Below are 14557 nucleotides of genomic sequence, written 5' to 3' on the forward strand. Positions count from 1 at the left end.
ACTGACGAAAGAACAAACATTTCTACTGCTCTTAAATCGTGAAGAAGGCCCGTCAGTAAAATCCATTTGCCCACTTCTGCAAAGGACATTCCTTTTTTGAAAATTTCCATGAGTTAAAAGATTATGAATGTCAAAAATTTTATACCTTTAAACAAATATTAGAATCCCTGGAATAGTATTCAGAGTCATGTTGTGGGAACGAAATAATTTCATTCGCATAATACATTTTCTTTAATTACTTTAATATAAAAGACAGCACTGTTCCGTATTTCATAAAGTATTTTTAAAAACTGTAAGATCCTCCTAGAAGTATTTGATGAAAATGAACTCACTGCAGGGTAGCCATAACTATAAAATGAATACTACCAGATCATTACGATGTCATTCATATTAACAATAATTGGAGGGTAGGTGGAGAAAAAACCAAACAGAAACATGGACATTCTAAAAGTACATTTTATCCAGACTTTCTCTTTTTGCTAAATCTTGTGCCTATTAGAAGATACATTCAAGATGGCTATAAAGATATCCAGCTAAAGTAATACTTCGAAGATTTTAAAACAGCCCTCCAGTAATTGTATGGTATTGCAAATCACCTCATCTGTTTACAAATTTAAAACAAGCAATGATCCAATGAGTCTTTCTAGGTAAAAGATTTAGCTGAAAAAGAGAACTTTAACAGTGAATTAGTGATGGTAACCAGAATAAGAAAATTAGCATAATCAAGAAAGATACATAATTATTCAACATAATTTCCTCCAGTTAGATCAATGCAACTCACTCAGTGAGTAAGTTGACTGCCTTGTAAAGGAAAGGGTAACATCAAGCAGAGTTCTGTTTTTACATTTTCATATAATAATCCTATTTCAATCACCTGTAAAATAAAAGCACTGTATCTGCATTAATATTATAACATATCATTTTCCATACATCTTTTTCTTTACAGTGCACGATTTAAGAAAACATCACAAGAGTGTGTGTGCTCTTTTGAAAGTTATGATCAATGTCATGTCTATGCAATCTGGACAAAACAGGTACCTCCACTGCTATATTTCTTAATAAACAAAAGCACACTAACAAAAAAAGAAGGCAAGTAGCACCTGAAGCCTTTGACATTTCTAACTAAATGCTGGTACCCAAACGGCCTAACTGGTTGAGTTTTATTAAGAGGCGCATAAAAAGAGCCAGTTTTGACTAACTTCTTAATTTTAATAGAGACAAGAACTTGTCTGGTTACAGTCTTGTCACCTGATGGTGAATAGCATACCAATTCACTAGTCCTTTGAATGTCCTATACTTTGGAAAGTAGACCAGGTACTGAAGCCCTTGGCTTAACTAGATTTTGAATTTCTCTGAATTCTGGATGGTCTTTATCAGCCACCAGCTATAACAGAACAGCCCCATCTATAGTCACTATGATGCCAGTTTGAGCAAGGTGCTTAAAAAAATCAAGAAGCATAAGAATGAACATGTTAAAACAGCAAAAAGTATGCTGGGACATAGTAATTTGTGCCCTCTGTTAAAACCATGGTCCTTCACCATACTATCAAATTCAGTGACAGGGAAAGATTCTAACCAACCCCACCACAAATCCATCATGATTATTCTCAATATCAGTAACATGGACTAGAAACAAACAAACAAACAAAAAAATGGAGCCAGTATTATGTCTCATGTGCCAGGAATAGAAGGGAAATCAAGGCTAATGATTGTAAACCAGTGATTCCTCATTTCTTTTTTCTGTCTCCAAGCATCTGACATACAGCTTGTGTGTCCTATACAAAAGAAATAACTGGTGGTAGAAGAGCCTCATGTGAGGTTTAAGAATGTGCCCCTGATGACAAAAGAACCACCACCACTGCCATCATCACAAAATTTTTAGAATCATTAAACCGGAGTATAAAATTTAAGGTTGTATAAAGTTTCGCAGACAGGTCGAAGAATGTCTTTGCCAAATTGCTCCGTGGAATCATAATAAAGAACTAAGGACTGAAATCTCAAGGAGGGGGAGGGAGGAGGGAGAGGAGGAAGGAGGGAGGGCGGGGAAGAGGGAGGGAAGAGGACAAAGAGGAGAAAGTGGAGGAGGGGAGGAGAAGGACAAGAAGAGTATTCTGGATTCATTCTTTGGATGTATTTATCAGAAACTCTAGGCAAATAAAAAGGCCAATGTTAATCCCAAGAAACATCCACTGTAAGAACCATGGAAGATGAGGTGGTTAGAAAAATTCCTAGGCAAGTCAGAGGAAAGACCAAGACCTAGATCAGTGTCTCGTCACAAAGGAGTCACTTGAATAGCCAGGACAACCCTGTAGAAGGAAAGCAAATCCTCCTTCAGATGGTTTTGGATCCGCAGGCCCAACCTTGTTCCTGGCAGACTCTTCCTTTTTATCTCCAAGGACACAGAAGGGAGTACAAACTGTGGCCTACTCATCAGAAAGCAAGCCTGGACCTCAACGACCAGCACAGGAGAGTGTGCAGAGCAGCTGACCAGAACTCTCAAGAAATGATAAAAACAGCAGGAAGTTACGTAGCAAAGTGGAAGAAAAGGCGAGGCTGCTAGTGCCCTTTATGTCGGGACAAATACTACACTGTGAGTTACCCCAGATTTTTTTAAAGACTCCTCCTTGCTTTTCAGTCAACTCCTGACTCTCATATCAAAACCCTTAGAAATCTCGAAGGGCTGTGTGCTTGCTTCAGCCAGAAGGGCAGGGAATAAACATAAGACAAGCTGCAGCTCAGCTGTGTGAACGTCCAGTCATTCAAACCAGCTCTCGCCCTCACCAGCTGGCTGCCCTGCCCTGCCCTGCCCTGCCTTCTTTCTGCTCATTGTTGAATCAATGAACTTCCGGTGATTCAGTCTGAATCTGAATTACACACTTTCAATGTCTGCAAAAGTGCTTTATATACTCCAAAGAGCCAACAAAGGTCAGTTGTCATTAATCTTTCTAGTTCTTTAGTGAGGCAGGAAAGACAGAAATCTGTTCCCAGGTCTGGAGAAGAAATCTGATGACTCAAGAAGAAGCCAGCTTTTCCTAGTGCTCTGCTGACCAGACCCAGGTCCACTCCGGGCCAACCATCTTCAGTGAAGCTGAGGGTCAGGTCACCATGGCAGGGATAGGCTGGCACCCTCCAGGCACAGAAACACCTTTCAGGAAACTGAAACCTATACAATATGACTTAGCTTCAAGACTGAGTGAGCTATGGCCAATATTGATTAAATTAAAAAATACTCAAGCCAAGAGCCTGTGTTAGGGGAAGTCATGGCTCAGCAAAATGCAAAGTTTTTAGATCTGGCTTGAAGACCTTCCCACAGTGCCTGCCCAGCCCAATCCGAAAGGGTTCATGGGCAGAGAGAGAACAGCAGCTGCTCTGCCAGACACCGGCGGGCTCCAGCCCACCGCCCTGGGCTACGAGGACATCTAAAATACTGGCCCCAAACTAACTTGCTTACCTAGCCCAAAAAAGGACAATTAAAATTCCAGCTGTTTCATGCACATAGGTACATGGCTGATAGGTTTCCGAAGTTCTTCCCACCCACTTGCAAACTCAGTCCAACTAGGCTAAAGGAAAGGAAAGATTACTCTGACCCACTAACCGAACAACGCAAGAGCACAAAACCACAACAGCCTCAGAGGGCGGGGGGGTGCGGGGGGATGCAAACCCATTACACTTCCAAACAACACTACCGATTCCCCAGAAGTACAAGGACATCAAGTTCAAGACAGGGTTTTATTCTATTTTATTCTGCATTTACTCTACAAGTATTGGTTGAAAGAAACAATGCCTGACAGATAGTAGGTGCTCAAAATATTTTGTTGAATAAAGCATACAGCACAGACGCTAGCACAGAAGTTTCAATAACGTGGTAACTATAAATCTTATTAGTACGATAATCATAACAGGCAATATAGTGGGCTCAGGAATTACCTTCAGGAGTTGTATTCTACAGAAATAGAGAAGATGGGGAAATAGCAGATTGCTATTTAACTTTCGCAGTCAGAGAATAAAAAACTTAACATTTCTCTCCATAATTTAGGGACAAACTAAAACACCTACATAATGAATTCAGACTAAGATGAAAACTCTAAAATGGAGAACGTGTCCCCTATCACCACCTGACATGACTCTTTCTCTCCCCTTCAACCCCAACACTTCAACCCAAGGCAACTTTGTTTGCTCCAGGCTCTTCCAAATTCACCTAAAACCATATTCTTTCCTTCCTTCCTCAAAATTTCTCAGGACTAGTCCCTTCTGGGTCTTGGAAGCTAAATAATATATGCTTATATGTTTCTGATAAGACTAACCTCATGAAGACAACAACAACAAAAAACTAACAACGACATATTTATGACATTTGAATGTTTTCTTTTTTTTTTTTTAACAGTAAGGCATATATATATATATATTTACACTGTGTGTTCACCTCCCATAGTTATATTTCTATGTTTGAGTGTGTCCTCTGGCCTTCACACAGCTGACTACCACCACTCAGTTTGGATGCCACTTGCCACTGGGTTTATTTCTGAATTCACACCAAGTGCCTAACACAAAGAATGAGTGTGCAGTACTGCTGATTGAGAGAGTACTGGGAAAACTGAGTTGGTCCAAGGCACCCAGGTCAAAAACAACTTGTGACACAGGCAAAAAAAAAAAAAAGCAATATGTATCACCAGCAAATGTACTATACGGATTCCATCTTTGTAAGTAGTAACTCGTAAAATTTCATTAGCAGAGAATATAGAGTGAAAACATGCTCCAACAATAACTGGATTATATAACCACTGAAAGCAGATTTCAATAATGCCATGATGCCAACCTTATCTTCACAGGACAGAAGAGCTTTGGAGAATTACCGACTGACATCTCATTAAAATTAGCACTGGAGGACTGCTCAAAGATGATTTTTATTAGGCATGAGCTCTAATAATAATGAATGAGCAAAAAAGTGCACAAGTCAGCAACAGCGTTTAGTGTGACATATTTATGCAGATAGGCTTTATCTACATTGTCACTACTGAAGTCAAAACACAGAGATATCTAAGGAACATCTAAACCCGAGACTACATCTTTCTACTATTGAAACCTACTATTATAAAACCTACTACCAAAACAACATGAGTAAATCAAATCAATAGTTTTGGATTTCATTGTTTTTACATTTTTTTAATCATTTTAAAATGTTAGTTCAATAGTTGTTTAAAAGCTATGAATAAATACTTATATTGTTTGGATATGTCCTCATCTATCATACAGGGAGACCAAGAGTACTTAGCCAGAAGACTGCTGTTGAGAGTTTAATGAATTAACATATATAAGAGTTTAGATCAGTGCCATGCAAATAGTCAACACTGAATAAACAGTGGCTGTTTTTCATCATGATTACCACCTACACGGTATTTTATATTCAAAACTGCATTCTGGAAATATCAAGTTTTCTACAAATGATATTATGTCCAAAACATAACAGGTACTTATTTCTACTCCAAACAACACTCCTGACTCCAGGCATCTCTGCTAATGCCGCTTCTACTTCTGGCAATATCACTGAAGACTTGGTCTTTGCAAGTACCAGTTTTACACCTGTTAAATCAATTTCTTGAACCGTGCTTCCGAGACCTTTAGGGTGCTGTTCTGTTACAATAACCGGAATTCCTAAAATCCGGGCCCCTTGTAACTGAAAAACAAAATAAAAACCACAAAGACCATTAACAATACACATATGTGTGTACACATAAATGTCTATCATGCTTCAGTAAATTAGAAAAAATTAACTACACACACACAGTAATTAGCAATGTACATATCTGTGTATATATGATATATATCATGAAAAATAACATACTAATCTTTGTCCCACATTAATAATATCCCCAAAATACTTGATGGCCTTGATGGCTGGTCTGAACCTTTCCTGCATGTCACACCAGAAAAACACAGTGCTTGAAGGAATAAGATTTCCCAGGGTAGTGAGCTGGGAAACAAAGGAAAAAGAATGATTTAGCACTCATTATGACATTTATTTTCAGGGAAGTCAATAAGGGAAGAAAAATGTTCCTACTATTTGACCGAATGAGTCAGTTTCTACAACTACTACCCAAAAGAAATAATCTAAATTACAGAAAAAAAAGATTATCCACGAAGACGTTTACTGAACTACTTTACATAATGAAAATTAGCAAAAAAACAAGGACCAAAAATATAGAAATGACTTTACAAATTTTACCATTCACATGACAAAACATTTTTAGCCATTAAAATAACATATGTATATAAGTTTTCAAAGAATTTATATCATCTAAGAAGAAATACTCATAATCTAATGTTAATTTTTAAAACAGCACAATTCAATTATATTTCCATAATGTAATAATATGAATAAAAAGTAAAAACAAGTATATGAAAATAATAACAAGTAGTTATATAGACAGGAGTGTTGGTAACATTTTTCTTTATACCTTTCTTATATTTTTTAAGTGCTATTTAAAAACTTTTCCCAAATGCTATTGAAAAATCTGTATTACTTTTACAAAAAAAAATGTTACAATAGTAAAAACTTAAATATGATGATGGCATTGCTAGCAAATACAGGTAAAATACAGGTAGTAGAGACCATGGAACATAAAACTAAAAAAGCAAACAGAAACAAACACAGGATTTCTGCTGTCATCAAGACAGAAATATTAAAATGTTATTCTCAAAATAACTTCTTAGAGTTCAAAAAAAAAAAATGCGATGAAATGACGCCAATCACATCACCACTATTAAACAGACATTCTGCATTCCTAAACATATTTTTCACAATCAAGAAAGTCAATGAATTAAGATGAAAACTGGGTATGAGATTGCCAAGATTTACATGAATTGCTGTAGCTGATCTACTCTTAACAAGTTGGGCCCGATATGGATCTTCCAAAAAGTGAAAATCACTGTTGAATACAAGAATTTAATATCACCGGATTCTTCAAAGTCCACGGTGCCTCTCTACCTTCCCAAATTACAGGAAGTTCTGTAAAAGACTCAGTCTAGTCCTGAAGGAATCCATACCACTACTCTTACTAGCCACTCCTGAAACATCCTCTCTACTTATCCTGTTTTGCGCTCTCTGAAACCACCCACAGATGATAGTTACTAATAATTTTCTAGAGGAACCTGTGTCCCTATTACATGGCAGTGGCTTCGCCACCAGCTTGGCCCTAGACTCTGCCTTAGTCCTTCTGCTCACAGCATACTCTCAGGAAACAGTTACTACAGGAATTCAGTAAATCATTCAAAGGAATTTTTTATACTTAATAGAATGACTGTTCTAATCAATTTGCACTTTAATTATCTATGTTCTGGTCCGAGCGACTCTGGCACTTTAATTTCCCTCTGGCACTAACTCTACAGACGTGTATTGACCCAGTATGTGAAACCCAACACCAAGTTCATGTCAGAATGAGTGCCATCTGTAATTCTAACACTATGTACAGGGTTTTCCTACTTTGCCAATAACGTACGATTAAAATGAATATTCAAGTATCTTAAATTACATATCCCATCTTTGGCTTAAATTTAAATTACATATTCCATCTTTGGCTTAAATTTTTAATGCAAGTATTATACCTCCAAAGCAGTGAGTATGATATGTATATGGGTACTTAAGGTATTATTTATGTCTATGTACTTTAAATTCTCAGAAAACATTAAATCTTGGTTACAAAGGTTCAAAATCTATAGATTTTCTTTTTATAAATTTGAACCAGTCTACGGCCATGCCACCCTGAACAAGCCCGACCCCGTCTGATCTCAGAAGCTAAGCAGGGTCGGGCCTGGTTAGTACTTGGATGGGAGACCACCTAAGAAGACCAGGTGCTGTAGGTGTAAAAAAAAATAAAAAATAAGGGATTGTAAGCTGACAAGGTCCTTGCAATCTGTGAGGTCAACCAAGGGTTGCCTCGCCCATGAATCAATCAATCAATGAATCAATCAATCAATAGATTTGAACCGTAGGTCCCTAGTCATTCACAATATATTTAAGGCACACTGTGAAAAGCAGTTTATCTGCAACTGGCCTGTTTTAAATTATAGTAAAGCACCTCAGCCATCTCACCATTCTACAGCAGGTGAAAACTAGCAAGCATGCAAAATAAAACTCCTGGTTGCTGTATAAGCGTGTTGGTTAGCCATGCACTAACATACTTACAACTTATATTTGCTCAGATCTCGAGTTCACAGATCTAATCTCAGACTGTACTGACTAGCACTGTATTCCTAACAAATCTGGTTGTCTGGATTCTAAATTCACCGAAGGTTATAAACAGCAAATCAGAAAGGAAACTGCTGGAGACAGGCAAACTGATAGCAGCAAGAAATGATAGCCGACATAGAAAAGACTCAAAATACAATAAAAGCAGATCAAAATTCAACTCAGTCTACAATCTAGACCACTAGTGAATGAGTCACCAGCTATATATCACTTATAAATTGCAACATCATTTTAGCACTCATTTAAAAAATATTAAATCATATATTTTAGGACTATAACATAAAGTGGTCAAAATATTCAAAATATTTTAGATATCTGAAAGAAACCCTGAATATTCAGACGTATGGTTCTCCTGAGATTCCTCTTATCTGCTGCTTCCCTGTACCTCATTTCAGCTGTTAGCTCTCCTGTCCTGGGCAAGGGGGCCACATTAGATGAATGCCATATTAGACACCGATGGAGGTCAGAAAATGCAGACCTAAAATCCTCACCACCCTGCAAAATCTTTCTAGTCTAGCAACTCGCCATCTATAAATCTTCAGTAAACGAAGAAAGAAACCATAGAGATAAGGTGGCAAGGCACCTTTTTATGCACAGATGATTGTTAATAACTTAGTGAATCAAAACGCCTAGATATTCTCTCTCGAGGAGTTGGAGTTGAACTCCCTACATCCCTTTGAATTTGGCCTGCATTTGGTATTTGCTTCCTCAGAATACAGAGGGAAGAGGATAACTTTACATTAGAAAAACTTGGCAAACACTGCCTCGGCCAAAATTAAGGTAATCAGTGACGTCATGTTGATAGGATATAGCCTGGATATAATGTGATGAGGATGACCTTCGTGATCTTCCTCTCAAAAGCCCACATCCTCAGTCTAAGTGTGAGAAAAACATCAGATAGGCCAAAATTGAGGTATATTCTACAAAAACATCTGACCAATACTCCTCAAAACAGTCATCAAAAACAATGAAAATATGAGAAACTGTCGTGGCCCAGAGGAGCCTAAGGAGACATGACGACTAAATCTGTTAGTATCCTGGATTGGATCCTGGGACGTAAAAGGGGCATCAGGGAAAACTAGAGAAATTTGAAAAAAGTGGGGAGTTCAGTTAACAGTACTGTACTAATGGTGGTGGTTCCTCAGTTGTGACAAATATGCCATAGGAATGTGTTAACAAGAGGGAGATCTAGGTACACTATACAGGAACTCTCTATATTTTCAACTTTGCTGTACATCTAACACTATTCTAAAATAAAAAGATCATTTTTTAAAAAAATGGCCCTCCCTATGTTATGGTAGTTGGGGGAAAAGTTGCTATTTTACCGATAACCTCCATTCCTTACAAACCAAAAGAGGAGGCTGTGGGGCTACAAAACAAACACACAAACAAACCAAACACCCTGAAAAACTCTTAACCATGCCCAACCCCCAAAACCCACAAATCCACATGAATAAGCTTTTGTTAAATTACTCGCTGACTCTACAATTCAGGGATTTCTTTGTTTGACTTTTGACTCTCTTAAGCCAAAACCTTGTAGATAACTAAAAATGCTACTCATAGTCAAATATTTACATGTTGCAACTACAAGACAGCAACTTAAAAGTGGACTTGACCAAATGCCATCACAAGTAAACGTGTAGCAGGTACATACAGATCAATGCATATTCAAGAAGCATGAAGAACTCACATATAAAAATATATACATGTATATATATATACATACCTTCATATATCTACATAGATCCCTACACATATACACACATAAAGAATAAGTATTTCAACATACATATTTCAACACAAAAAGTTGATCACAGCCAATGGCTGGCTTCCTCAAGCAAGAGTTTAAGGGATCAATTTCAAGTATAAATTTTTTGTCCACTTTCTTAAGAATTGTCACAGCTGGGATTTGACCTTAGATTTCATATTCAAAAGACTTTTCATCCCCAAGTTCCAATATTACCATTATCATGACAGTATTTGCCCTCCTTCACCACCACATGAGCTGTGACCATTTTCTAACAATGACTGCTACATCTGCGAGGACTCTGTTCCTCCCCTGCTCAGTCCCCCTGGTCATTCAGGACAGGTGCACACAGGGTGGTTGGCCTTGCTTATGATGCACTGTGCACCAGTTCTGTTCTCTCCATAAAAGTAATGTTCAATTGTGTCCTCCTAAATTTATATGTTTATTCCAAACTCAGAAAGTGACTTTATTTGGAAACAGAGTCATTGAAAATATAATTGGTTAAGGTGAGGTCATACTGGAGTAGGTGGGTGCGTAATCCAACATGACTGGCATCCTTATAAAAAGGGGAAATTGGAACACAGAGAAGGCCTTGCCAGCACAAAGGCAGAGATCAGGGTGATGGGCCTAGCAGCCAAGCAATGCCAAAGATCACCAGCAAATCACCAAAAGCCAGGAGAGAGGCATGGAAAGGTCTTCCTCACAGCCACTGAAGGAACCAACCCTGATCTCTGGCCTCCGGAACTGTGAGATAATACATTTCTGTTGTGTAAGCCAGTGGTCCCCAACCTTTGTGGACCAGGGACTGATGCTCCTATGAGAATCTGATGATCTGAGGTGGAACTGAGGTGGTGATGCTAGCGCTGGGGAAAGGCTGTAGATACAGATAAAGTTTCTCTCCCTCGCCCGCCACTCACCTCCTGCTGTGCGGCCCGGTTCCTAACAAGCCACCAACCAGTACCGGTCCACAGCCCCTGGTGTAAGCCACTAAATTTGTGATACTTTGTTACTGCAGCCCCCTAGGGCACTACTACAGTGAGTAAACTGTGTATCTTTCGGAATGATTCAAGTTTGGAATTGTAAATGTGACATTTTCAAAATTTTGGTAGCCTATTATAGTCACAGAATGGGCACAATCTGCTTGGGAGAGAGTCCAGAAGGGGACATGGGGCATCATTACTTCACTTAGGAGTGTTTCCAAGGAAATCTTATCACCACAGCTATAGTAAACCCCTGCGCCAATAGTGACTCACTTTAAAACGGGTCTGTGTGACGTGACTTCCCGGGGTACGAGGCTCCCTATTTATGCAGCACAGGCTGTGGACATTAAGATCTCAGGCCAAATCTCGATTTCACTCATTTCAATTACATGAAATGAGGCAAATCATTAACATCTCCAAATCATTAATCTGTAACAAAGCAAGTTAGAAACTAATAAGCCACTTCTTTGGAAGACCAAACTGAAATGTGGGATTCGGGCTTAGAAGATATTTTAATATTCAACATCATTTTCTGAGGATTATTCTCTAGTTGTTTTTTTTTTTTCTTCAGCTATAGTCAGCTGTGGAATTGATTGTGTTGCCTATCACCCCAGCACCCATGACAGAAGCTTCCAAAGCAGGTACTTTAACCCGAGTAAAGGTCTTGTATTCGGAGGACAAAGGCTTTGAGAGTCTACTGTCAACCCCTGGAGAGCCTAGAGAGAGGTAAATGGTCTCTGATACCCCAGAATTTGCCCTGCTGTCCATCTGGAGATTTTGGAGAATTGTGGTTTCTAGGTATTCACTACTCATTTTTTTGTCTTCAAGAGTTTTCATGGCTGCCACCTCTCTGCATCCTTCCTTGTCTATTTAGATTGTCTTTGCCAAAATACCTAAGAAGTTGGACGCACCTTTGACGAATCTATTAATTAAGACAAGACTCCAAATACTAATTGAGGAGGTCTGGAACTACTCTGAGGAGGTAGACTTCTTTGTGATGATTTCCTGTGGGACTGGAGCGGCGGAGGCGGGGCGTGGGCTGGTACCTAACAAGATGTGATGCCAAATTAGCAACCCCCCACATCTGTAAAGTTTTTCTCCCCCAAAACAGGATTTGTTATTTTGAAAAATTCAAGGCCTGGGCCTGATAACTCCTTTTAATTATACATTCTAGAAATAAATACTGTATATGTATATATGTGAAATGTACATTCTCAAAAAGTATTCTATAATTCAGGTTACTTGTGACTTTTGAAAAATTTTGCTTGGTACAGGAGATAAAATATAGTTTTTTGTTGTGAAGTTTAAAATAATTAGAATAACAGCACTATTGTCTTTCATCCTTTTAAACATGTTATTTTTCTCACTAAATAGTCCAAGAATTCATAAGTATCTGTTACATAATGTATCTGTTATAGAATACATTATATATTTTAAAATATTTGTCTTTTATATTATCTCATTTTAGTAATTATAATACTTTGATTTCTTCAGCCAGGCTTCTCCCTCAGCTTAAAAAGATAATGTGGAGGAATTCACAAACACACATACATCCCCCCACACACACGTGTATATCCATATACCTATTCTGATACCTATTTATATCTATGAGAAAAGATATATATTTATGTATATGTATATATGCACACATACATGTGTATATACTCTAAGAAGAAAAAGAAAGATATTTCTTTTCACCATCATTTTACTACATATTTTTGGAACCCAGCTATAAAATCCTAGAGATGTGGATATTTTATGGCTAGATGAGACTATAGAGATCATTCCATAGGCATCTGAGCGGCAGCTGTAAGTGCCTGGCACAGTAAATGCTAACATGGATAAGACCCAATTCATGTTCCTTACCTAATAATCGAGCTCTTTTATTTTGCAGAAGAGCAGCTCACATGGGGAATTGACTAAGGTTCTTCTGTAATGGCGGAGATAGCAAAGCATGTGGAGGTCCTCCCTTATAGCTGACCATGGCACTCATGTTCTTTTTTTATGCTGACTGAAAATATCTAGCAGAACGGAAAATGAGCCACAGACTTGAACTCATAGTATTATTTGTTTTGAAGCTGTTCTTTTTTTTTTTTGAATAGATGCCTGTCACTTAGGAAGACTCAAGGTGGCCCATTAGTGAGGCCATGCTGCTGGGATGGTAGGCCTCTTCTCCCAGAGACAGGAACAAAGAGCATAAGTTTGGCCACATGCAGTCACTGCTTAAATAATGTGACTTGTTATTTCTCCAGCTATAGGCCTTAAGACTCTGTGATCCTGGCTCTCATACTATATATTCTAGAATATATTCTTCATTTACACAGAGGTCTGAGTTTGCTTTCATGCTTGTTCTGACGGCCACTGCTAGTGACCTTGTAAAACACAGTGATTGCTTGTGCTACACTGTCTGCACCATGATTGGTTAGCGGTTCTATGGGGACTGACCTTTAAGACCCCCATTGCCAGTATTAGGCTGTAGTCACTTTTTAGTGTCTTCCTTTCTGAAATATCTGTCAAAGTGACCGAGTTTCTGCTGACAGCTCAGGTAGCTGAAGACAGCTCTTGTTTCAAGCATGGCTTATGTGTCTTTATGGGACCAATCCGCAGAGGTATGTGAGCATGGCTTCTTTAAAAAAAAAAAAATGTTAAGCCATAAAATAATCCTCAGACATGACAACTTTCTCAGCCAGCACGACCAGGAAATCGTGGTCTAGCTAAAGTTGATATTTAAGAAGGTCTTGCAGTACTGAAGTCAAGTGACTTTTTCAATGTAGGCAGAGAGTGTGTACTCAAACAGATTCAGTGACAGTTACTAACTAGGAAGAGGCTAAATGAATGATTGCTTTAAGTTAAAGAAACTGAAAGCTAGGGAAGAGGAGGGGGTATGGGCTGACTCCAGAAATTTGTGTTTCCGCATGTGGTGAACACAACTCCGGGGAACAAACCCTAAGGCCAATACTCCCACAATCTCTCTGCCCCAGTCGCGCACCACCCCGAAATAAAAACACAGCTACTATATAGCACAGCCCTTTGATCACCACAGGCTGTGACTTGCTCCTGGCACACACACCAGGAGGATGCGGGTGGCTGAGGACCACACACATGGGGGCGATCGCGCGCGCCGCGCCAGTTTAGGAAACCCACGCCCCCCGCCTCGACCCAGGACAGCAGGCGACCGCCACCTTCGGACAGGCACATTCTCTGTGCTGTCCCCGAGGCTTACGATAGCGGCGCAGTCCTTTGAACCAGACAAGGCGCGCGGGGCACCAGAGGTGCGCGGCGGGGAAAGGGACGCCCGAGGACCGGAAGCGGCGGCAGGGTGCGCGGCCCTTCCGCAGGACCCACCTGGATGTGCGGCGGCAGGAGGCACACCTTGCTGCTCGCTCACCCGAAGCCCTTGGGCAGGTCCACGTACTGGCCCCACTCCTCCGCGAAGAGCTGCACCACGAATTCGCGGTGCACGTCGAGCTGGCCGCCGCACAGGCTAAGGAGCTTCTGGACGAGCAGCCGGTAGCCCGCGCCCTGCCGCACGGACGAGGGCCGCGCGAAGACCGAGAAGCAGAGGAGCACGCGGACGGTGCCCGA

General features: G+C 39.6%; 1 protein-coding gene and 1 pseudogene across 1 annotated transcript; one reads left to right on the forward strand and one right to left on the reverse strand.

Annotated features, from left to right (window-relative positions):
• Positions 1 to 5404: 5404 nt before the first annotated feature.
• LOC102897798 (isochorismatase domain-containing protein 1) lies at positions 5405 to 14557 on the reverse strand (the record flags this gene model as incomplete). Its single annotated transcript, XM_015597951.1, is given in 3 exon segments — positions 5405 to 5674; positions 5843 to 5971; positions 14318 to 14557. Coding segments are annotated over 3 exon segments (639 nt in total), but the record flags the coding sequence as incomplete, so codon positions are not given.
• Positions 7742 to 7860, forward strand: LOC112472077 (annotated as a pseudogene).

The sequence above is a fragment of the Pteropus alecto genome, unplaced genomic scaffold (assembly GCF_000325575.1).
Source record: "Pteropus alecto unplaced genomic scaffold, ASM32557v1 scaffold78, whole genome shotgun sequence".
Taxonomy (NCBI): Eukaryota; Metazoa; Chordata; class Mammalia; order Chiroptera; family Pteropodidae; genus Pteropus; species Pteropus alecto.